This window comes from Prunus dulcis, chromosome 2 (genome assembly GCF_902201215.1).
Source record: "Prunus dulcis chromosome 2, ALMONDv2, whole genome shotgun sequence".
Lineage (NCBI taxonomy): Eukaryota > Viridiplantae > Streptophyta > Magnoliopsida > Rosales > Rosaceae > Prunus > Prunus dulcis.
This window is the reverse complement of record NC_047651.1, coordinates 7730479-7756879: the sequence shown is the minus strand read 5'-3', so window position 1 is coordinate 7756879 and position 26401 is coordinate 7730479. Positions and strand designations below refer to the sequence as shown.

The 26401-nt window shown below is 42.6% G+C and overlaps 1 protein-coding gene across 1 annotated transcript; it reads left to right on the top strand.

Moving 5' to 3' along the window:
- The first annotated feature begins 15797 nt into the window (after nucleotides 1-15797).
- On the top strand, nucleotides 15798-17129 carry LOC117618037 (putative disease resistance protein RGA3). The gene has a single exon (XM_034347666.1). It carries the CDS (start codon nucleotides 15798-15800, stop codon nucleotides 17127-17129), a length of 1332 nt encoding a protein of 443 aa, XP_034203557.1.
- Nucleotides 17130-26401: the final 9272 nt, after the last annotated feature.

The following is a 26401-nucleotide window of genomic DNA, read 5'->3' as shown; positions in this document are numbered from 1 at the left end:
TTTAAGTCTTTGGCCTATCTCAGGAAGTTTATTTGACATATACTACCAGAGAAACAAAAATAACATCAAATTAAGGTATCTAAGATTAAAAGAACATAGATAGGGTTTGAGAACAAGCAATTATAGGGGACTGAAATCAATCCCCGGCAACGGCGCCAAAATTTTGTTGTGTTCCTTCCAAGTGCCAATATATGATGAGTATAGTGGTACAAGTAAGGGTGTCGAAACACAGGGACCGATTAGACCTCTATAAATTACTAGTTTTGGAAGAACCCTAGCTAAAAAAGAAAGTGACAATTTGAAAGTAGTTTTTGTGCTGTAAATGAAAAATAACTTAAGATACAAGAAGAATGTAGCAGTGAATGATATATTGATGTAGAAAGAATAGGGATGAGACCAAGGATTTCGAATTCACCATTGCAAAATCAATTCCATGTTTATAAGGTTAAACCTTATCCAACTACCAACCTGTTTCTAGAGTTCGTTTTACGTATATATGATTAGCCATATGGCGTGTGGTTTTGATCAAATTCTCCTAATCTGCAACCTAATTGGGATGTTCAACTTTGGTTCCATGTTAAGAGTCATTAGCATGCAAGAGAACATTCATTCACATGTCTACAAGATATTCCAAAGCGATCCTAACAAATTAGCCTTTATTTTGCACGTTTTTGCCTTATTTGGCACCTCCAAATCAGGCTAGAGATCCTCATTGCTTTCCCATTCTGCTCTGAGTCTTCAAACAAGCCAGTTCGCCTTGGATTCTTTATTTGGACTTCAAAACAAGTCACGACACTTGCTTCCCCGTTTGAATAAGGGTCAGCTCCAAAAATGGCATGTTTTCATTTCTTTTGCCTTCAACTTGATCCTAAAGTAAATGCAACTGCATACTAACACAAAATAGGGTAAAATGCCACAAGTTTAACTTAAATACATCACAAATAGACTAGAAATGGATGGTATAAATGTATAAATATATGAGTTATCAGATAGCAAGAAGATTGGTGGTATGCGCAACATTAGGGATGTTCCCCTTAAGCCTCTTGCTGATGACTTTGGAGATCATGCTTTGCTCCTCCAAGTAGTCCGTAGGCGTTCTAGCTCAACCGTTGAGAGGTAAAGAGATGTAGATGTTCTTCTTCGAAGTTCAAGTCATTTGCACCAGTCGAAGAGTGGAGGTCGATGTGGGAGGTCTACTCATTCAGCCAACCAGTTGAGTCACGAGCAGTCAAGCATGAAGTGGATTCGTTGTCGCCAATTCCTTTGGAAGTGAGGTTGCCAGAGGCTAGGAAAGCAAGAGAGTCATCTGCCTGGGCGAAAGGTTCTTCTGCAACGTCAGCGGCTGATCCAAAGGTGGACAAGTCCAGCCCTGCAGGGGATGCAGGCATGTCTTACCTGCTTAAGACGCACTTTCTATCAAGTCCATTCGCTTGTGCTGAGCTGGTTGATCAAATCCGTTAGGCTGATAATCTTGGTACTTTTTCAAGTTTTTCCTTAGAAAAACAAAGGGAAGCAACATTTCATCTACTTAAAAAAGAAGTAGTTTTTGCTGCTGAGACCATTCGAAACTCTTCTGCTGTTGCCCCATCTTCTGCTCAGCTCAGTAAGTTGGAGAAGAAGAATGCAGAGCTAGTTAGCAAGCTTTCTGTCGAGCTAACCTATTATGAGAAGAAGACGTCTGATTTGAGGGCGATGATATCTGAGCTGAAGAGTTCCCTTGCTGAGAAGGATTCCAAGCTTAACTCCTCTGCTGTTTACTTGGCTACTCGAAAAGATGCTTACTTCCATCTTGAGCGCAAGAATGCCGACATCTCTCATAGATATGATAAGCTTTTTGGTAGATTTCGGGCCTATCATAAGTCTGTTGAAGAATCCAAGTCCGAAGCTACCATGGATGCGTACAAGCTGGGCTACCTAGACTGCACAAATGGAAATGATCCCTTATATGCCATTAGAGATGATGACATCGAGATGCTTTGTCTTGACCTGCTCCCAATGCAAAGTGAGTAGGTTAATGTTGTGAACATGGAAGGAGCTGAGGAGCAGGTGGCTGAAGAGGATGTAGCTGTCCCACAAAGTGAAGTTGTTGATGTCATAGATCAGGCATGTGGAGCTGCTGAGATGGTGGCTGATCAGGTGGAAGTTGAAGAGGTGACAGATCTGGGATCTCCTGTTGGCATTTTGGAGTAGATGAAGACTCCTTTATTTCTTTTCAGCTTTTGTAGTTAGCTTTTTATTTATAATAATTGGTCTTGTTTGACCATCTTCTTTTTGTTTGAACTTGGCCAGTTTGTTACTTTGCTATGGAAATTTCAGTTATTGTTTTTTAAACTTCAATTTGCATATTGTCTTATGAACTGCTTAAGTAACCAGCTAGTGTATTAGTTGTACATTTCCCTTAGAATATTGGCAAAAGCCAAGGTCCCTATTGGGGGACTCTAACCGTGTTCTGAATTTTTCGGAGAACGCTTAGGACGTTTCTTTACAGGCTGCGTCTCCCGAAGGATGCTTCTGGTCATTGCCCTGCGTCTCCCTTAAGATGCTGCTTATGGACAACTGTATGACTATCCTGCCACCCTTAGGAAATGGATAAAAACCTGGATACTTCCCTTAGGAAATTCCGGGCGCACCTTGTGTCTCCTTGTGGATGCTTCTTTGCGGGCTATATCCCCTGAAGGACTCTTTTGGTCGTTGCCCTGTGTCTCCGTTAGGACGGTGCTTATGGACAACTGTATGACTACCCTGCCCCCCTTAGGAAACAGATAGGAACCTGGCTATCTCCCTTAGGAAATTCCTGGCGCACCCTGCGTCTCCCTTAGGATGCTTCTGGTCATCGCCCTGCGTCTCCCTTAGGAAACTTTTTATGGGCAACTGTTTGACTATCATGCCCTCCTTAGGAAACGAATAGGAACCTGAATACTTCCCGTAGGAAGCATGGAGATCTCATTTTAAGAAATTCCTAGTGCACCCTGCGTCGCCTGTAGGACGCTGCTTTACGGGCTGCGTCTCCTGAAAGACGCTTCTGGTCGTCGCCCTACATCTCCCTTAGGACACTTTTTATGGGCAACTGCATGACTATGCTGCCCCCCCTTAGATAATGCATAGGAACCTGGACACTTCCCTTAGGAAATTCATGGCGCACTCTGCTTCTCCCTTAGGACGTTTCTTTGTGGGCTGCGTCTGCCGAAGGACGTTTCTGGTCGTCGCATTTAGTCTCCCGAAGGACGCTTCTTATGGGAAATTGAACTTTTATTGATGTTTATGAGATTACATCACTTATAGCAGTTCTTCTTCAGAAATTTGTAGTGCTCAGTAATCTGCTAGGGATTGAGCAGGTAGGAGGAAGTATCATGGATAATATCTTTGGAGGTGGCAGGCATTCCATTGTCGTGGAATCTCATTCCCTTCCATAGTGTCAAGTGTATAGCTTCGTCTCCCCCCGGACAGGCTGACCACGTAAGGGCCTTCCCAATTGGGTTTTATATTTTTTGACCCTTGTCACTGTGCAGTGATGAAGGTCTTTCTTTGCACAAGGTCGCCTGGTTGAAACTGTCTGATCTTAGTTCTTTTTTCGTAGTAAGACTTTAATCGCTGTTGATAGGAGGCGACTTGGACAATGGCCTTCTTGTGCTCGCCTTCAAGTAAGTCAAGGTTAAGCCTCATCTGCTCGGAGTTCTGCTCAATACTGCCCAGTTCATTGCCTATAGATGGGACAGTGACGTGAGGAGGAATGATCGCTTCAGTTCCGTAGGCGAGGGAAAAAGGGGTTTCGCTAGTTGATCTTCGCTTGGTGGTGCGATAACCCCATAGTACTCCAAGGAGCTTATCTACCTATTTTCCTTCGACGCCTTCTAATCTCTTCGTTAGGCAATCCAGTATTATTTTGTTGGATGCCTCGGCCCGGCCGTTGCCCTGAGGATATCTCTTGTAGATACATGCTACTTGATGCCATATTTTTTGAAGAAGGCGGTGATTTGCTAGCTGATAAATTGTGACCATTGCCGGTAACTAGTGAATGTGGGCAGCCAAACCGGCAGATAATGTTTCTCTAGATAAATCGTTCCACATCGGCTTCTTTAATAGAGGATAGACCTTCGTCCTCGATCCATTTAGAAAAGTAATCAGTGGCTACGATGATCATTTCTTTCTTGGCGGGTGCCGGTGGCATAGGGCCTACTAAGTTGATGGCCAATTGCATGAAAGGTCATAGACTATTCTGTGGATGGTAGATTTCGGCAGGCAGATTAGGAATTGGTTTGTACCGTTGGCAGTGATCACATCTTTTGACATATTCAGTAGAGTTTTGGCACATAGTAGGCCAGAAATAGCCTATGTTTAGAGGCTTCTAGGCGAGTGATCTTCCCCCAAAGTGGTTGCCACACTCACCGTCGTGAATTTTACAGAGGATCTCAAATGTTTGAGGGTATTTTATGCAGGTGAGATAAGGGCCGGAGTATGATCTGTGAATGAGCTTGTTGCCTTGCATGTAGTATCTCGCTGCTTTCTGTTGGACCTTCCTAGCTTTGGACTTATCCGTTGGTAGATTTCCATTCACCAAGTAGTCGATGATGGGGTCTTGCCAGCTGGGGTCTTCATCGATCTGCATTGAGTCGATTGGCTCCATTTCTTCGATGCTTGACCGGTTAAGGTGTTCGACCGGGATGGAGCATTTGAACTGGGTGTCCAGTGCTGATCTTAGGCTTGCCAACACATCCGCATGAGTGTTCTCTGTCCGTGGAACTTATTGGATAGTGAAAGTAGGGAATTCTTTCAAAAGTCCTTGGACTTTGTCGAGGTACTAGATCATTCTTGGATGTTTTGCCATGTAATCGCGTGAGGCTTGATTCGTGATTAGCTGGGAGTCTGAGTAGATGGCCAATCTCTTGATCGACAGTTCTTTTCCTACACATAGTCTTGTGAGCAACACCTTATATTCTGCCTCGTTGTTTGAAGCAGAAAAGCCTAGTGTGATGGCTTGTTCCAACAAAGTTCCGTCTAGGGTGATTATGATGACACCTGCCCCCGCCGCCTTGTGATTTGATGCTCCATCTACATGCAACTGCAACATGTCGTTAGGTAGGTTTGGATTGATGGGGAGGTATCGTCTACTTTTTCCTTGCATTTCGTGACTAGCTTCTCTTCTTCAACTGTCGGAGTAAACTCTACAACAAAATATGCTAAAGCTTGAGCTTTTATAACAGTCTTCGGCCGGTAGATAAGGTCGTACTGACTGAGTTTGATAGCCCATTTCATGAGGTACTGGAGGATCGATCTCAAAGGAAATTCTATCATGACAATTATCCGGTGTGCTTGATAGTAGGGCCTTAGTTTTCTTGTGAAAACCACAAGCGAAAAAATGAGCTTCTCCATTTTCGGATAGCTAGTCTCTGCATCGAGGAGAGCTTTTAAAGTGTAGAATGCCAAAATGTTATGCCCCCAGCTCTTCTCATATGAGAATTGAGCTGATAGCTGAGTCAGACACTGCCAGATAAATGTACAAGTCTTCGCATGGTATCGATTTTGAGAGTAAGGGAGGTTAAGTGAGGTAGGTTTTCAAGTTTTAAAGAGCTACTTCACACTCATCATCCCACTTGTCTTTGTGTCATTTCTTCAAGGCTTTAAAGAATGGTCTGCACTTGTCGGTAGATCTTGAGAGGAATCGGTTGAGAGCTGCCGCTCTACCTGTTAGACTTTGTATCTCCTTTGTTGTGGCAGGTGACTTTATGTTGAGTATAGCCCTGATTTAATTTGGATGTGCCTCAATTCCTCTTTGGGTGACAAGTATCCCAGGAATCGGCTGGACGAGACTCCAAATGTGCATTTGCTCGGGTTCAACTTCGTGCTGTATTTTCGGAGTAGGCTGAATGCCTCAGCAAGGTTCTTGATATGGTCCGCTCGCTCGAGAGCTTTGACTAGCATGTCATCTACGTAGACCTCCATAGTCTTACCGATTTGCTCCTTCAAAATTTTGTTCACTAGCCTTTAGTAGGTTGCTCCGGCGTTCTTCAGCTGAAAGGCCATGACTTTATAGCAGTATGTACCTCCTTCGATGATGAAGGAGGTATTTGACTTGTTGTCTTCATGCATCATGATTTGATTGTAACCGGAGTAGGCATCCATGAAGTTTAGTAGTTTATTGTTAGAAGTTGAATCGACGAGCTGATCAATTCTTGGTAGTGGAAAGTTGTCTTTAGGGCATGCCTTGTTGAGGTTAGTGTAGTCGACGCACACTCTCCACATGCCTTAATCTTTTCTTGCTACTAGAACAACGTTCGCTGGCCATTCTACATAGGAGACCTCTTCAATGAAACCAGCAGCTAGAAGCTTGTTGATCTCGGCCTCAACGATGGCAACCCCCTTAGGGGCGAAGTTGCGTCTCTTCTGCGCTATAAGCTTGATAGCTGGATTAATGTGTAGGTGATGGCAGATGATCTGGGGATCGATGTTTGGCATGTTAGATGGCGACCATGCAAATACGTCTTTGTTGTTCTAGAGGAAGACTGTAAGCTCTGCCTTTTTCTCTTAGCTTAGGCGCGAGCCGATCTGCACTTTTCTCTCTGGCTTGTCAGGATCAAAGGGTACTAGCTTGACGTCCTCTTCGGGCTTCCATCCTTCTTCAGGAGAGACCTCCGGATGAATTCTGTCTTGATTCTTTGATTTCTATTTGGGAGTAGATATTCCCCTTCATTACTGGTCTGTTCGGCCTTCAAGAACTAGATCTACTTTCTCTTCGGCTTGTTCTACTCTCTTTAGATCTGCCTGATTCATAGGAAGGAACTGTGTTTACTTGCTTCTCTTCATCCTTTGCGCTGAGCATTTCCTCGACATTGCCTAATCGCTGTTGATCAGGCTGATACCTCCCCCAGGGATTGGGTAGCGGATCTTCTGATGTGTGGCGGAGGTGATGGCATTGATCTTGCCGATCCATGGTCTTCCCAGAATGCCATTGTAGGGTGAGACTTCGTCAATGACCCTGAATGTTTGCGAGCTGATTACAAGCAGGGAGTAGACATCGATATCTAACCTGCCCATAGTAACCGTTGTTGCGCCATTGAAGCCAGTCAGCACCTTAGCTAATTTATTTATCTTTATCTCTAGGCCCATCTGTTGGATGACTGGCAATTTAGGATGTTGGCTGCACTACCCTCGTCTGCATGGATTCGGCCAACCATGGCCTGAGCAATTTGAATGTTGATGACAAAGGGGTCGTTGTGTGGTAGATCAAGGCCGATTAGATCTTTCTTTGGGAAGCTGATCACGGGATCGTCGCCAATGGGAGACTAGTGGAGACCTGGGAGAGCACGGTGCCCTGTTTGATCTTTCTCTTCTTTTCTTTGCTGGTCAGTCCGAACTCCTCAGAGTCGGCTAGGATTATGTTAATCCTTATGACTTTCTGGGGTGGCTCCTTGGCAGTATCGCGGTCCTCAATCTGTTGTATGGCCTGCTTAACGATGAACTTCGTGCAGTGACCTTCTCTCACGAGTTCTTTGAGGTGCGCTTTCCAAGCAAAGCAATTATTCGTATTGTGCCCGTGCGTTGCATGGAAAGCATAATATTTTCTGGTATCCCTCTTGTTCGGATCTCCTTTCAAGGGTGGTGGTCTTTTTACCTAAGATTTGTCCTTCACTTGTGCTAAAATTTGATGTATAGGGATGGAGAACTTGGTATAGTTCTCCTTTGTCGTAGCGTCTCCTTATGGGCGCGACTTGCGTTTGTCTTTATCCTTGTTGCCAAGCCTGTCACTTCTTTGGTCCGCCTCATTGTGAGGGTTATCAGGTTGACCTCCCTAGGGTCCTAGCCTTTCTTGAATATTTCTCTGCCAGCGGGCAGTTGAGAGCCTTTCTTCACGATCCTCATGAACATTTCCCTGCAGCCCCAGGAGGGCATAGATGTCAAGTTGTGGGCCCAGCCTTTCACGCACGGTAGTCCTTGAACTTAATCTGGATAGGAGACCTTGGTTGCTTCGAGTGTGGCTTGCATATGCTTGTGACATGTCGGCAAGCTGTTCGCGTTGTTGTCCATCTCCTTGTCTGCTTACTCCTGCTCAACCTGCTTGGTACAAATCGAACTGCCTATCGGCGCGTTTATCCATCCTTTTCTCTTCGCCCCGTTGTCCAAGGCTAAGGTCTTGAGCTAAGTTTAATTGGTTGAGGAGCTGCCTCATCAAATTATTTTGGTTGTCCATTCTCTGAGTTAGCTAGTCAACCCTCAGATTAAGGTCCACTTGACTTCGTGCATCGGGAAGAGAGAAGTGTGTGGAGCCTAATTGCATACGGGAGCGTGCGTCAAGTGCGGAGGCATTGGACCAAAGTCGGTGGTGGTAGAGAGCCCACCCTGATGGGAGGTTCCACCATGCTCGATGGTGGCTCCATGAAGGTGGCGAGATCCAGCCACGGGGCCTTGAGATGGTGCGCGACAGCAAGGCCCGTGTGGTGCTCCGAGCTGCTGGTTCGGCAGGTGGCACGGTGGTTCTAGCCTAGGGGCCTTGCTGTTGTAGAGCGGCGGTGAGCATCAAGATGGTGTTCCTGGTGCCGTGAGGAGGAGGAACGATTGCGGCCGCGGTGCCGTAAGGGCGTGCCACGGTCTTGGCTGTAGTGTTGGATTGTCTGGGAGCCACGACGTCATTCTGGTCTGAGCCTATCGTGGATTGGGTCATCGCAGCAGTCTTGCCCCTTGTTTTCTTGCTTCCAACCATGGTTGTTTGGAAGGCTTCAGTGGATTGGAAAATAGGAGGAATGGATTCCTTGAGCACGCGTTGAGTATAACTCGTGCTCTCAATTGAAGCACCAAATGTTTGTGCAAATAATCTCGCAGGAGAATATTCGCTTCTATATCCTTCAACCTTCGATCTTCCTTCTCTCTCTTTCTCGATTCCTATAAAAAAGACCGAAGTAAATAGACCACACCCGGTGGGTGTTGGCCAAAGGCCCTCCGATGCTTAATTTAGTTCGAGTGTTTGTAGGAAAACAATAGCAAACAAAAGGGTATGGTGTTGTATGTATGGTGTGAACCTGGCGGCCGAAGTCGTGTGGAGAAAATATGGAGAGTGGAGAGTGGAGAGGGAGAGAGAGCTTCATGTATTTTGGTCGAGTATTAGGAGTAGGTTTTTCGAAGTAGGTATAGATGTAGGTTTTTCAAAGTACCTTTTATGATGATTGAAGTCATCTATTTATAGGAGCCTCAGGGCTAGGGTTTCGTAGAGAATAAACTCTTAGTAGGAGGAGTTTATTCTTTACCCAAATTCGCAAGGATTGAGTCAGACTTGATTATGTGTCTTTATTAGGATAATATCTGAAGTAATGATATTATCTATATTAATTATAAGATAATATCCTATAATTAGGATATTATCCCTATTAATTAATTGGCCAAATAATTGGTTCAATTAATTAATTTAAGGGAAAATCTTCTTTTCCACGTGGCGTGCTGTCATTGGAATTGAAAATATTTGCTCCCACAATTACTGCATAAAGTGTAGACTCTCAGGAGGCTCTTACTACGCTAGAAGAACAAGTGATGTGTGATAATTTTGATATGGTTGTATGCCCTTCAGGTAGGTTCAAATTGTATGTGATCACTTATGTTTAGCTTATATGTAAATTCGCATAGGTTTGAATTGTATGTATATTCACATATTTAGCTTCAATTCTTATCATTTTGTTCATGATTTGTCTCTTCTCTCCTGTCACATTTTCATTTAATTAATTAAGTATTGGCTGTTAACATCTTTCTCAACTCAGCAGTTTGGTTTGCAATATCAATGACTTCCTATCCTCATGGAAGAACAAAATTAATTGCTTTAAACTCAATATTTTGCAATCAGAATGTTTTTGGAGTAACAATTTCGACTTTAGAGGAAAATTATGTGTGCTAACTTGTTCGAAAGACAAATTACTACATACAGAACAGGGGATGATAATTCAGCTCTTGCATGATTTCGTGCGAACTTTTCGTATCCTCAAACAGAGCTTTTGAGTCCTTAATTCCACATTATTAGTTTGGGTTTTGTGGCAGTCTAAACATATATAATTCTCACATTAATCAGGATTTTGGATTAGACAATTCAGCTCACTTTTAACTTTCTGCAGGCTTTTTTTTTTCCCTTTGATACTATATTTTACTGTTTCGGGTATCTTCCTTTCCAAGCAAAGAGGAATATAAGTCGACTCCTTTTCCTTAGAATTGTATGACATGATTTGTATGTATTCTAATTCCATGAATGATCCAGTAAAATCAACGATAGACACATTTTCTTCTTTTAATAAATTAGAATTTGTTTAGCCATTTGATTCTTGTCATTTTCGTTTCAGTTCTATCAAACAAATTATGGATATATATATATCCCCAGTTCTGGCATTAGTATTATAAAGAAACACTATAACATGAATTTTGGAGAAGAAAAAAAAACCCAAAGTTAACCAGCTGTCCCTTCTTGATATTTAATTGATGTGTGAAATTGTGAAATTTAGTCCTTAGTTTCACAAAATGGCTTTGTTTTTTGTTGCTGTTGTTCTTATGAGTCCATGGTGTCACTGCAACATCTGTAATCCTCTGTTTCACAATCCAGGGTTTCAGCTATATATGTCAGTTGTACAACATGTAGTTTAAGCAAATCACTATTTCAGGAAGTTGTTGATCTATTTTCGTTTTTCTTGTTTCTGCAATTAAGGTCATGGACTCTTGCATGGTTGCATATCACACAGAACAAAGGTCTTATTTGATAGCATGTCATTTACCTATGCCATTTCAAGAATCAGGTAAATGAATCTCCAGTTGTAAGATTTTTACCTACATTTTAAAAGCTGAAGGTAATTTTGAACATTTCTTGCTAAGTTTGTCTTGATGTTATATTGACCGTGCAGAGTCGAGATTGAAGAAGAAACTCATGCATGCGATGTGCCTGTGATCTAGAACTTAGTGTTTGGACAAAATGGTAAGCTACTGTCCCTTCAGTTTGTTTTCTTGACACTCATCAGAAAATCGAGTTATATTCTTATGAGTTTTGCATCACAGGTTCAACTTCCAGAGGTGCAGCTTAATTGAGACAAGCATTCTGATGGAGAACACTTTCCCTAGCTAGTCAAGCCCTGCGTTCTGTCTCTTATAAAAAGAGAGTTTTAAGTTCTTTTAGAGACTGCAATCCCTGGCCACAATTTAGAGATATCAAGTGAGTTTCGGATGTATTGGGGGTTCTCTAGGGAGAAATGGGATGAAAGAAGAGAGATTAATTTAGTTTGGTTGCGAGAACATGCATATTCTTTTTTGTCATGTTCTGGTGCACTTCTGATTTAGTGAATTATTATTGTCATCGCCCGTGGATGTAGCCCAATTTTGGGTCAACCACATTGAATATGGTGCTTTCTCTGTTTATGCTTCAGTTCATCATTTTCTTCCTATTATTACTTTTCCTGTGTTTGGTTTGTGGTCTAGGACTAGAGAGTTAAATGTGGCAAATTTCTTACTCTGCTTCGCATTGACACATCAAATGCGTAGTTGCATTGGTGTGTTTTCAGAATCACAAAGATGATTTACAATGCCCCATTGAAGAGCTCCCAAAAATTACTCATATCGATTTCCATCCAGGTCCAAAACTATCAAATAGCTCATCATGTATATCGTACTGTTAGTCTCCATTTTTTTGCATTGAATTTTGATTTGAAAACCTTTCTTGTAATAGCAAAGGTACTTTGTTAGAGAAGAGTTATTCATGTTCGTTGATCTTTGTTCCCCATCTGTTTGCACTTTGTGTTACTAATAAATTGATTGCTTGGATATTATAAAAAACACAAGAGTGAACAAAATAGGTCCCTCATCTTAGAAGAAAAATATTTTCGAGTTGCTACTGAGGAATAATGGAAGAGAACATACATGTACAGAGAGCGTTCAGGAGAAAGTTGCATGGGGTTGCGAACCGAGTCGTCGGATTTCCTTACTTTGGTCTAATTGTAACCCAAGTTATAAATAAGACCTTAGAGGGCTGTGTGGAAAACATAACGATGGTGATGTGCATTGATTGGGGAGCAGAATTGTGGCTGTTGATTTCTGAAACTCAGTGTGTATTCAATTTAGATTTTAAATGATTTTTAAAGAGCTATAAAGTTAATGGACTTTAATTGAATTTAATTGAGTTTGATTGAATTCTACAAACTCCACATAGATTTTGACTGAATTCGTGTATAGATTTTAACTGAGTTTGTTAGAGTTTTATTATATTGATTTTAATGGAGTTTATAGCAGTAAAAAAACAAAGGGTTTAGGGGTGATGGTGGTAGTGGTGATGTTGATGGCGGTCATGATGGTGGTTTGTGGATGATGGTGGTAGTAGTGGTGGAGGTGAGAGTGGTAGTGGTGGTAGCGGTGGCATCGGCGGTGGTGGTGACGGCGGGGGGGTTGATAATGGTGGTGGTAGTGGTGGTGGCTGTTGTGGTGGAGATGGTGACGGTGGGGGTGATGGTGGGGGTGATGGTGGGGCTAGTAGTGGGGGCGGTGCTAGTGCTGGGGGATGGAGGCGATGGAGGGTGGTGGTGACGGCGATGATGATGACTGTGTTGGTGGTGATGGCGGTGGTGATGGCAGTGGTGATAGCCATGATAAAATGGTGGGAGTAGAAGTGGTGAAATTATATCTTGAGAATAAAAATAATTTATTTATCAAAGTCTCTAGGGGAAAGCAAAGATTTGTCAATGCGTAAAATTAGTCTATAATGAAACGAAATCCACCACTTTTTGTATTTCCTTTAAAATCAATGATTTTTTTAATACACTCAAACTTTTATTCTTTTAAAGTTGTGATTGAATACATCCAAATTTGAATGGAGTTTAAAAAATCTGAATTGATAGAGAATTGTATAGACTTCTATTAAATCATGATTGAATACACCTAAACTTTTAAACTTCCTTAAAATCTTTTAAAATCTAAATTGAATACACCCCTAAGACTCTCAATAAGCCTTGCCTTGCTAGTTCGTTACAATTCCTCAGTATTCTAATTTTCCAAAATCTTCCAATCCTAGTTTTGAAAAATAAAAAAAAGGCCAAAGCTCCTCACTATGTATTTTCCTATTCATTTGATTGAGGAATCTGATTTATGTAAAAGTCGAAGCATCTGTGGGATTGAGGCTATCCTTTTCTTCACAGCTTGATGCTGATCTCTGTCTTGTTAAAGCTGAAATTCTTAACCTTCTAAATACGTAAAATATTCTTTAAGTAGAGTGTTCTTTAGGGAAAACCAATTTCCTCCTGCGTCTATAAATTCGTTCATAACAGAGACAACAAACTATATGAGTCTTTAAACCTTGTTCAGTTTTCCTTAATTAAAATAAGCATTCTGCTCTTTACTTGTCTTGAGCGTACATACCAAAGGGTGAACTTATGGCAGCTGAGTTTGTGCTTACTTTTGCTGCCCAGGGAGTACTGACCAAGGTCGTTGCACTCGCCACTGAGCAACTCAGTGTTGCTTGGGGATTCAAAGGAGAACTGGCCAAGCTCGAGAATTCATTATCCCTCATGCAAAACATCTTACGTGATGTTGCGGAGCAACCAACAGATCGGGGCCACACGGTCAAAGCTTGGGTGAAGAAACTTAAAGACATAGCACAAGATGCTGATGATGTGTTGGATGAATTCCAGTATGAAGTTCTTCGAAGTAAACTGGAGCTGCAAAACCACATGAAGAAAAAGGTACTCAACTTCTTTTCAATCTCCAATCCCATTGCTTTTCGCCTTAAAATTGGGCGAAAAATTAAGAACGTCAACCAACTTTTGGTTGATCTCAGAAGTGAGGCATCTTTGATTGGACTGGTTGCAAAACAAAAAGAGGCAACCACCCAAATTATGGGGAACAGAGAAACCGTCTCAAGTTTTGATGAGGATGAAAAGATTTTCGGAAGGGGGGAGCTGTTGTCAGATATAGTTAAGACTTTGATCAACCCCAGCAATCATGAAAATCTTTCCGTTATGCCCATTGTGGGAATGGCAGGCCTTGGAAAGACAACGTTGGCCAAATCTGCATACAACGAACCAGAAATAGATAAATCATTTGACAAAAAAATATGGGTGTGTGTATCTAACGATTTTGATGTCAATTCAATTTTAAGAAGGATCTTAGAAATACTTAACCCCACAAAGGCCAGGATAGAAAGTCGAGAGGCGTTGCTTAAAAACCTCAAAGAAGAGTTGGCAGGGAAGAGATATATTCTTGTACTTGATGACGTTTGGAATGAAGATCGTACAAAATGGAGTAATTTGATGAGTTGTTTGTCAAAACTTGGTTCTCATGGAAGCACCGTGATTGTCACCACCCGTAGTGCCAACGTTGCATCAATTACGGAAACAAATCCTAATCTTAGGTGTAATTTGGATACCCTACAAGAAGATGAATGTTGGTCCATATTGAAGGATAGAGCATTTCCTAGTTATGGTAATGCTCCTATAACTGCACATCTGGAGACAATTGGAAGGCAAATTGCAAAAAGGTGTGGTGGTGTACCATTAGTGGCAAAGGTATGTAAACGTTATTTTAAAATCCTATTTAGTTTGTACGTTATTAATAAATCTCCAACTAACAAGTTACTAATTATTACATTTTCTCTCATATCTCTCGCATGCATTTCGCTTCATCTAAACTATTGTAATAATATAATAATTTCAAACAAGACACATCAGCTATAGAATAAAGTTTAGCCAAGTCCTCAAAGAAAACTTTGTTGTGTCTCAAAACTCGCCAACATCACATCTCATATCTCATAGCCAAGTCCTCACCAAACTTGGCCTTTCAACAATAACTCTTCTCCTCACTCATCCACTACGCAGCCATACAAGTGTAATCCAAGTCCCTATACTAAAATTACGAAACCTAAAACTGACTGCACCCATCTTCAATTTCACAAATTTTCATGAGCAGCACCACCACAGACAAAATTCCCTCACTAACAATATTCATGAGTTAGAAAATGCATCCCCCCTCAAGACAACAAAATCACCTCTTAAATTCCTCGTGGATAGTGCGTCAATACTCGTGGTAGCTCTAGCTCCATATCGCCACCCACACTAATTAACTTGTTTATGATTACTTACGAATCTATGTCTGCAACGGTTGTTGCAACACCAATATCCCCCTCTTAGAAACAAACTTTGTCCCTTGCACATGGTCCCGTTCGTACCCTCACCATGCCAATGGGAACCAAGACTGCCAATCTTTCCAATGCTCAACATTGCAAAATACATCCAAAATTTATCAACCATAATCTTCAATGACTAGTTCACCCTTCATTTTTGAAGGCTATACATATCTTTTGGTTATTACTCCTTAAACCAAAGTTCTGATACCATTTGTTAGCGAAAGCTATCACAAGAAACCCTTAAAAGCCCAAGCATACATATCCTAAATATGAGATTACATGGTTCATCTTAAATTTGGCTATGCCCATGGGAGATGATGATGAATCCGCTAATGGAGAAGAAATTTACAATTAAAAAGGAAATAAGCTCTTTCACCATGCAAATTTGGCTATACCTAATTATTTATTTTGATCATTAGCAATTTTACATATACTTCCTAACTAACTCATGTACCAACAGGTTTTGGGAAGCATGTTGCGTTCTAGAACTATTAATGAATGGTTGTCAATTCAAGAAAGTAAAATATGGGAATTACCCGAAAGCAAGGATAGAATCATGTCAATTTTAAAGTTGAGTTTTGATAATTTGAAATCAGCACCTTTAAAACATTGTTTTGCATATTGCTCAATATTTATGAAAGATTTTGAAATTGAAAAGGAGAACTTGGTCCAACTGTGGATGGCCGAAGGATTGCTGCACTCTTCAAGTAATCCAGATCTAGAGATGGAAGATATAGGGAATGCATATTTTAATATTCTATTGCAAAACTCCTTTTTTCAAGATGTTATAAAGGATGAATATGGAGTTGTTATAACATGCAAGATGCACGATCTTGTGCATGATCTTGCAGAACTAGTTTCAAAATATGATAGAGAAGACAAACCTGACATTCAACATATGGCACAGACTCCTATCATACCACAAGGATTTTCGAAAAGCAATGTTGGGAAATTGCGGTCCCTATTTTCAAATGGTGAAGGCCTTAGCAATAGCTTGTCAAGTTTTAATGCTTTACGTGTGTTGAATTTATACAACGCTAAAATTGTGGAGTTGCCAAGCTCAATTGGCAGGTTGAAACACTTGAGGTATTTGGATGTTTCTGGAACAAGAATCAAAGAACTTCCAAAATCTATTGGCAAGCTTTATAATCTGCAGACGTTAAGAATGTGTGATACATGGAATCTTGGAAGGTTTCCAAAGGAAATGGAAAATCTGATCAACTTGCGGCATGTTTATTTCGACGAGGATAAGGAAGTTCCATTTGGGATGAGACGAATGACTCATCTACAGACATTACGTTACTTTACTTTGGATAGGAAAAGGAATCATGAAATTGGCGAGTTGGGTGGCTTAAACCAATTAAAAGGTGAACTAACTATCAGATCTTTGGAACAAGTGAGGGACAAAGACGAAGCAGAGGAATCAAATTTAGGAGGGAAAGCAAATATACGAATTTTGACATTAGAGTGGGGGTCTTACAGCCCCAAAAACAACACGGAGAGTTATGTACTAGAAGGCCTCCTACCGAACCCTAAGCTAGAAATCTTAAAGATTGAAAACTTCATGGGTGTTAAATTAGCATCATGGATAATGAGTGGTTTGTTGCTACTCGATTTGAAAGAGATCCGGTTATCCAACTGCAAGGAATGTGAAGAAGTCCCATCACTCGGCCATTTACCACATCTTAGGCATGTTGAATTCCGAGGTATGGATAAGCTTAAATCTGTGGGAGTTGAGTTTTATGGTTATAACCATGTTTACGGTGGTGCAGCGGGTACGAGTACGAAAAGGATTGAGATGATGGCTGCTTTGTTTCCATCATTGAAAACGTTAAGTTTTTATGATTGCCCAGCTCTAATTGAATGGAAGGATGTCGATGTGATTACGCCAACAGATGAGAAAGCAGTTGTGTTTCCCTGCCTTGAGGAGTTGACTCTTTGGAAATGCAGGGATTTGAGAAATGCTCCAAATCGTTTTCCATCTCTCCAGAAGTTGTTCATTCATACATGATAGTGACCACGTAATGCCAATAGAAAATATATGCAGTCAACTGACCACTCTCACTCACCTTATAATTCGTAAAGCCAAAGAGCTTAGTTGTCTGCCACTAGGGATGCTAGAAAAGAACCAGAATCTTCGGTCACTACTTATTGGCGATTGTGAAAAGCTTAGCCATTTACCCGATGGGCTACACACACTCTGTCTTCTTGAGATATTGGAAATAGCTGATTGCCCTAAGCTAACATGCGTTTCAATTCACAGTCTCACCTCCCTTCGGTAATTGCATATTGAAAATTGTGGTGGGTCAGTGAATCTACAGATGGTTGATAAGGAGTTCTCTTTAGATGACTTGACAAGTTATCAATGCAATGGGCTGAAAAGTACACTGATCAGTGGGCTACAGTCTTGTACCTCTCTACGTTGGGTAAGTATCATAAATTGTCAAAATTTGAGGCATTTACCGGTGGATGGGCTACAAACCCTCGTCTCTCTTGAGGAGCTATACATAGAGGATTGCACTAATCTAGAAGCTATTCCCAGTTTAGACAACCTCACATCCCTCTGTGAGTTATCTATTCGTGGTTGTGATGGACTCACAAGTCTACCGAGGGGGATTCAATCCCGCACATCTCTTAAAAAATTGACAATCAGTAAATGCCACAATTTGATCTCTCTGGCAGACGTCGATGTGTCCAGGTTGCAGTCTCTTTCCAATTTAGAAATATTTGATTGTCGGAAATTAAAATATTTGCCAACCGGGCTTCGCTCTCTGAGTTTGGAAAGGATGAAAATCGGTATGTTTTGGGAGGAGCTCGATTCTTTCCCTGATTTTGAGCTTCCATCACAAATCCGACGGTTAAAGATCTCAGGGTGGCCTAAGCTCAAATCTCTGCCTCAACAGATTCAACACTTGACTACTTGTCTACAATATTTGTCTGTGAGGTCTTTCGACAGCATAGAGGCTTTTCCAGAGTGGTTGGGTAACCTTACATCTCTTATCGCCCTCCGTATTAAGGACTGTAAGAATCTGATGTATCTGCCTACCGTTGAAGTTATCCAACGCCTCACCAAATTAAGAGGACTAGACATTGATGGATGTCCCTGTCTAGCAGAAAGATGCGCCAAGGAGAGCGGCCCAAAATGGCAAAAGATTTGGCACATCCCAGATATTATAGGTAATTACTATTCTCAAATCAAATAATTCATTGTTTGTTCATTTCCCTTCCCTCACTTTTCTTTCTCTCGGATTAACTACCATAGTTGACGGAGTTGACCAGTTTGAAGAATCGGAATCTTCAAGTCATGATTCGACTGACTCAAATCCTCACCAAACTAGCACAGTTAGATGTTCATGTTTTTCCTCCTAATTGCTTCCACTTTCACATTAAAGCAAGAAGTGAGTCTACTCTTCTTCTCCAATTAATTACGTTACTCTCTGATCATCAGATTAGTTATTAAAATAGTTTTTAGAGCTTTCTTCTTAATTAATAATGTTTTTTCAGAACTTTGTACTTCGTATGTTGCTTTACTCACGACATCTATCATAATTTTAATTGCTATAAATTGTGTATTTTCAGAAGGCTTTTACTCGAATCGGAAGAACAAATGAGGTGCAATAGGTGCAAACTTTATCCACGTTACCAAAATTCATGAGAATTATCCTAATAATGATTTTATACCTTCCATATGATTATAACAATTATATCACTTCCTGGCTTCGTTTGTTCCAATTCTTGCTAAAAATCATTTTCATGTTGAATTATCCAAATATTAATTGCACAGGCTTAGTTGAATCCTTAGTTGCCTATTGATGGCATCTTACTGAATTGGAAGAACAAGTGATGCGCAATGGGTGCAGGTACTTCAGTTCAGTTCCCTTTTCCCCTTACGGTATTTAATGAAAATTACATTAATTATCATCATATCATCATATCATTATATTAATTCATTATTCTAGATAAGGATCTACTTGTAAATTAAATCTAGGTTCATATTGGAGTGCAATTTTCTAATGATGCCAATCTTTATATTAGCTTGGTGGAAGGTGAAGTACATTTCCGAAGAGGTGCTTCAAGTTTCACATTGAAGTGCAACGTAAGTTTTTCAGGTTTCTCTTTTTCTTTACGTATGTTCCTCTTCGATTATATCTAACCAGTTTCCCTGATGCGATTTATTGTTACTGCATAAAGTGTAGGCTCTCAGGAGGCTCTTATGCCCTGAAAATATATTTCAATAAATGCTGGAGATCATACGAGATCACTTATGTTTAGCTTGTATGTAAATTTGCGTAGGTTTGACTTGTACGTATATTCACATAAATAGCTTCAATTCTTATCATTTTGTTCATGATTTGTCTCTTCTCTCCTATCACATTTTCATTTAGTTAATTAAGTTTGTGGCTGTTGTTTGTGCAAATAATCTCACGGGAGAATATTCGCTTCTAGATCCTTCAACCTTTGATCTTCCTTCTCTCTCTTCCTCGATTCCTGTGAAAAAGACTAGAGTAAATAGACCACACCAAGGGGGTGTTGGCCAAAGGCCCTCCGATGCCTAAGTTAGTTCGAGTGTTTGTAGGAAAACAATAGCTAAGCCAAGGGTACGGAGTTGTATGTATGGTGTAAACTGGGCGGCCGGAGCCGTGTGGAGAAAATATGGAGAGGGGAGAGGAAGAGAGAGCTTCAGGTATTTTTTCTCGGGTATAAGGAGTAGGTTTTCTGAAGTACCTTGAATGATGAATGAGGTCGTCTATTTATAGGAGCCTCGGGGCTAGGGTTTCGTAGGGATCGAGTCGGACTTGATAATATCCGAATTAATGATATTATCTTTTAAGAAGATAATATCTGAATTAAATGATATTGTCTTCTCTTTATTAGGATAATATCTGAATTAATGATATTATCTCTTTAAATAAAGATAATATCATATTAATTAAGATATTTATCCCAATTAATTAATTAGCTAGATAAATTGGTTTAATTAATTAATTTAAGAGATAATCTTCTTTTCCACGTGGCGTGCCCTGATTGGAGACGAAAATATATGCTCCCACAAATGCCCCCCAGCTTCTGCGTGGCGCTTGTGCGGCAAGTAGGAGATAAAATTATTTTTTTCGGACTCTCCAACTGTGTTTGGGCTTTCTTCTATGAATTGGACTCCTTTTGTAGATTGAATTCCCAGTTGGTGTAGGCTTCTGACTATTGTTGGAGTTGGATTCCTAGTAGGAATGAGCTTGCGATTCCTTCTTGACCTGGGTTGTCCAATTTGTATAAATACAGGGCTTCTCTTCACTTTGTGTCACATCGCAAACTTAACTTCTCTACTTTCTAGCTTGAGAAAGATCTTGGAGAATTTGTACTGCTTGTCGAAGAGAGGAGTTGCCGTGCATCCCAAGATAAGTCGAGCATGTATATATTTTCTTCGTCTTCTCTTTTTCGCTGCGAGGACCAACTGGGTGGGACTAGGCTGGTTGACGATGTGACTGGCGGCCGAAGACGGTTGGAGCGGCGGTGACCGCTGGTTGGTGCTGAGCGAGTATTGGAAAAAAGTTGGTGGTCTGCCCCCTGCCCAAGGTGTTGAGAGATGGAAGCAGAATGGTCCTGTCTCTGATGATCTGCCACCTGGGTAGGAGGAGTGTTCTGCCGGACCCCCATAAAGAAGGAAGGCTGATGTCAAGTCTTCAATAAATGAAGCCGTGACTTCGCGGGCGAAAGATGTGTCACCGTTAAGGAAGAAGCCAAGGATCCTTTCTGTTGAGAAGAGTCAAGTAGGAGATGTTCCCCGGTCATCAGCTAGGGTTAAACATCTCATTGGTGCAGATAGCAAGCAGATTGGCGATATCCATAATATTTGGGGTGTTCCACTCAAACCTCCTGCAGACAAGCTTGGAGACTGTGATCTGCTCTGTAAAGTAGTCAGTGCGCGATCTAGTTCACCTACTATGAGGCAATGAGATGCAAATATTATTCTTCGAAGTTCAGTTGTCTGCACCAATCAAAGGATGGAGGTCGAATTTTGAGGTCTTCTCATCTACCCAATCATCATGATCCAGTATTAAGTCATGAGATGTCAAATGTGAAGTAGATTCAGCGTCGTTGACTCCTTTGGAGGTGAGAATGGCGGTGACCAAGAAGACGAGAGAGTCATAGGCTTGAGCCGAGGGCTCTTCTGCAACGTCAGTGGCTAATCCCAAGGTGAACAAGTCCACCCCTGCAGGGGATGCAGGCATGTTTAGCTTACGTCTGGAGATGTGTCGATGAGAGTGGCCTGTTTGACCTACATCCGGAGACGTGTCAATGATAGTGGCCTGTTTGGTCTACGTTCGGAGACGTGTCGATGTGTCATGTGTATGACCCGTTTGGCCTACGTCCGGATACGTGTCGATGATAGTGGCTCGTTTGGCCTACATCCGGAGACATGTCGATGAGAGTGGCCTGTTTGGCCTACGTCCAGAGACGTGTCAATGAGTGTGATGGCCTACGTCCGGGGACGTGTCGATGATAGTAGCCTGTTTGGCATACGTCCGGAGACGTGTCGATGATAGTGGCCTGTTTGGCCTATGTCCGGAGACGTGTCAATGAGTGTGACCCGTTTGGCCTACGTCCAGGGACGTGTCGATGATAGTAGCCCGTTTGGCATACGTCCGGAGACGTGTCGATGATAGTGGCCTGTTTGACCTACATCCCTAGACGTGTCAATGATAGTGGCCTGTTTGGCCTACGTCCGGAGACGTGTCGATGTGTATGACTCTTTGGCCTACATCCGGAGACGTGTCGATGTGTATGACTCTTTGGCCTACGTCCGGAGACGTGTCGATGATAGTGGCCCGTTTGGCCTACGCCCGGAGACGTGTCGATGATAGTGGCCCGTTTGGCCTACATCCGGAGACGTGTCGATGAGAGTAGCCCGTTTGGCCTACGTCCGGAGACGTGTCGATGATAGTGGCCCGTTTGGCCTACATCCGGAGATGTGTCGATGAGAGTAGCCCGTTTGGCCTACGTCCGGAGACATGTCAATGAGAGTGGCCCGTTTGGCCTACATCCGGAGACGTGTCGATAAGTGTGGCCCGTTTGGCCTACGTTCGGAGACGTGTCGATAAGAGTGGCCTGTTTGGCCTACATCCAGAGACGTGTCGATAAGTGTAGCCCGTTTGGCCTATGTCCGGAGATATGTCAATGAGTGTAGCCTGTTTGGCCCACGTCAGGAGACGTGTCGATTGCTTTTGTGAACACTCTATTGGAAAGAAAATCTTGAACTTGTATTGATGTCTGTGTGACTACATTGCTTTATTGAACAAAAAGATAAGCTTGCATGAGTAACATCAAAAGTAACTTGTCGTCAATGGAGGTGAGGGAGGCTTGCGTGCCTGCTTAGAGCCCAGCTGATAGGTGAAGAGTTTCATGGATAGCCCTCCTGGAGGTGATGGGCATTCCATTGCCTTGGAACTTCCTTCCATTGAAAGATGATGAAAGGTTTGTCTTCCATAACTTGGTAGCTAGTGACGGCTTGGAAGATGAAAGTCGCGTGCTTGATCTTTCTCTTCTGCCCCCTGGTGGTCAGCCCGGGCTCTTAGAGTGAGCTAGGATCGTGTTGATCCATATGGCTTTTTTCGTGGAGGCTCATTGTTAGTTGCGTCACAATCCTTGATTTGTTGAATGGCCCCCCTTGAGATGAATTCTGTGCAATGGCCGTCTCTGACTAGATCTTCGAGGTACCTTTTCCAGGCGAAGCAGTCGTTTGTATAATGACCATACCCTTCATGGAATGTGCAGTATCTACTGGTATCCTTTTTTGTTAGGTTTCCCTTTAAAGGTGATGGTTTTTTCAACCAAGGCATGTCATTTACTTGAGCTAGGATCTGGTGTATCGGGATAGTGAACTTGGTGTACTGCTCTATTGCTGGAGCACCTTCCTGAGGCTGTGATCTGCGCTTGCCGTTCTCTTTGCTTGCCTGCTTAGCTGCTTGATCAGCCTTCTTCGCGGCAATCTGGTCATCGTCCCATAGTGCGTAGCGCTCTGCTGTAGCAAAGACTTCTATCAATGTTTGGCAGGGAGAGATGGTCAGCTCGCGATACAGCTCACATTCAATTGGCAACCCTCTCTTGAAGGCGGAGGATGCAATTTGGTCATCACATCCTACAATGTTTGCCCTCTCTGCTTTGAACCTCTTGATGTAGTCTCGGAGGGATTCATCGGACTTCTTTTGCACGTTGAACAGATGGTCAGGGTTCTTCTTGATCGTCCGATAAGAAGTGTACTCTTTGGTGAAGACATAAGCAAGCTCCTTGAAGCTGTTGATCGACCCGGATGGCAGGGTGTGGAACCAGTCCTGAGCTGCTTCTCTTAAAGTCATTGCAAAGACCTTGCACATTAACGCGTCTTCGGCTTTGTAGAGGATCATAAGGCTCTTGAAATGCTTCAGATGACTTTCGGGGTCGGAATCGCCTTTGAAGCATGTAAAATAGGGCGTTGAGAATCGTTTCGGAGGAGCAGCCTGCTCAATTTTGACTGTGAAAGGTGAGGAGTTTGCTCGGTCTACCTCAATGCGTAGTGCATCTTCGAAATTTCCGCCAATTTTTAAGTCTCGAAGTCGGTTATTCACAAGCTTCTCAACGTCTTCTGCAAGCATGGCTAGTCGGTCATGTTGATGATCTTCGCGATTTAGACGATGCTGGTTGACTTCCTCATTGGCTTGCGAAGGTCGACGATCTCGGTTGAGCTGTCTAGGCGGAGTGTAGGTGGACTGCGCTTGTGAGGGATTTCCAGTAGTTTGGCGACGAGAATTGGTGTCTCGAGAGCGAGTAGCAGAGCGCCTTTCTTCACGATCCTCATTGTGATGATTGTCGAGTTGACCTCCCTGGGGGCCTATCCTTTCGCGAATGTTTCTCTGCGAGCGAGCAGCAGAGCGCCTTTCTTCTCGATCCTCGTCTCGATGGCCATCAAGTTGAACTCCCTGGGAGCCTAGCCTTTCATGAACGTCTTCCTACTGGCCCAGGCGAGCGTGGATGTCAGGTCTTGGGCCTAGCCTGTCGCGCACGTTGGTCCTTAAATTCAATCTGGAAGGGAAACTTCTTCTGCTCTGAGTGTGGCTTGCGGATGCTTGCGACATGTTCGCGAGCTGATCTCGTTGTTGCGCATTTCCTTGTCCGCTTATCCGTGCTCAACCTGCTTGGTTCCCGCCAAACTGCCTATCGGCGATTCGTTTATCCTTCTCTCTTCGCCCTGTTGTCCAAGGCCAAGGTTTTGAGCCAAGTTTATTTGGTTGAGGAGCTGCCTCATCAAATTGTTTTGGTCGTCCATTCTCTGAGTTAGCTGGTCAACTCTCAGATTAAGGTCTACTTGACTTCGTGGATCGGGAGGAGAGAAATGTGTAGAGCCCAATTGCACACGGGCTAGGGTTTCATTGGATGTGTACGTGGTAGCATGCGTCGAGCGTGGAGGCAATGGAGGGAATGGTTGAAGTTGCTCCAAGATTGGGCCAAAGTCGGCGGTGGTAATGAGCCCAACTAGATGTGAGGTTCCACCATGCTCAACGGTGGTGCTATGAAGGTGGCTAGGTCCGACCACGGGGCCTTGAGATGGTACGGCGGCCGCGGAGGCCGGTGCGGTGGTCCTCGCTGCGAGTCCGGCAGGTGGCACAGTGGTTTCAGTCACACGGGGTGGCTGCTGAGGGTTCATGGTGGCGAGAGGTGGTGGGGCCGCCATGTCGATCGTGGGATCGTGGGAGGAGTAGCTTTGGGCCGTCACGGATTGAGCCATAGCGGCGGTTTTGCTCCTCGTGCGCTTGCTTCCAACCATGGTTGTTTGGAAGGCTTCGGTGGATTGGAAAATAGGAGGAACGGATTCCTTGAGCACGCGTTGAGTATAACTCGTGCTCTCAATGAAAGCACCAAATGTTTGTGCAAATAATCTCACGGGAGAATATTCGCTTCTGATCCTTCAACCTTCGATCTTCCTTCTCTCTCTTCCTCGATTCCTGTAAAAAAGATTGGAGTAAATAGACCACACCCGGGGGGTGTTGGCCAAAGGCCCTCCGATGCCTAAGTTAGTTCGAGTGTTTGTAGGAAAACAATAGCTAAGCAAAGGGTACGGAGTTGTATGTATGGTGTAAACCGGGTGGCCGGAGCCGTGTGTGGTGGCCGGAGCCGTGTGGAGAAAATATGGAGAGTGGAGAGGGAGAGAGAGCTTCAGGTATTTTTCTCGGGTATAAGGAGTAGGTTTTCTGAAGTACCTTGAATGATGAATGAGGTCGTCTATTTATAGGAGCCTCGGGGCTAGGGTTTCGTAGGGATCGAGTCGGACTTGATAATATCCGAATTAATGATATTATCTTTTAAGAAGATAATATCTGAATTAAATGATATTATCTTCTCTTTATTAGGATAATATCTGAATTAATGATATTATCTCTTTAAATAAAGATAATATCATATTAATTAAGATATTTATCACAATTAATTAATTAGCCAAATAAATTGGTTTAATTAATTAATTTAAGAGATAATCTTCTTTTCCACGTGGCGTGCCCTGATTGGAGACGAAAATATATGCTCCCACAGCTGTAAACATCTTTCTCAACTCAGCAGTTGCTTTGGTTTGCAATATCTAAGACTTCCTAGCCTCTTGGAAGAACAAAATTAATTGCTTTAAACACAAGGATTTGCTATCACAATCTTTTTGGAATAACACTTTTCAAATTGGAGGAAAATTATGTGTGAAGTACTGCGGAAGACAAATTACTACATACACATGACGATAATTCAGCTCTTGCATGATTTCTTGCCAACTTTTTTTTTTTTTTTTTTTGGTAACAAAGGGGCTAAGAGCCCAGAGCAAACAGACTAGGCACAAACAACACGGGACCTGGTCACCCCAATAGCATCCTCAGCCAAACAAGACGCAAGAAAGGTAGGCACCTCAGTAAAATATTGCACCCCAGTGCCAAACTCAGAACTCATAGAAGCCAAGACATCAGCTGCCACATTCTGCTCTCTGAAGATATGCTTAACAGAACAACTCCAACCATCTTGCACCTTTAACTTGCAACACCTAATAAGGCTAAACAGGGGGTGTGTGGAAATAGTAGAGCTAGAAAGAAGAGCCACAGCCACACTAGAGTCACTTTCCACCTCCACATCACGAAAGCCAGACTCCCAAGCCAAATGAAGACCCCAAAAAATGCCCCACAACTCAGCTTCAAGAACAGAACCAACACCCAGGTTCACAGAGAAGCCCTTAATCCAAGCACCATAATTATCTCTTAAAAGACCACCAGCACTAATAAG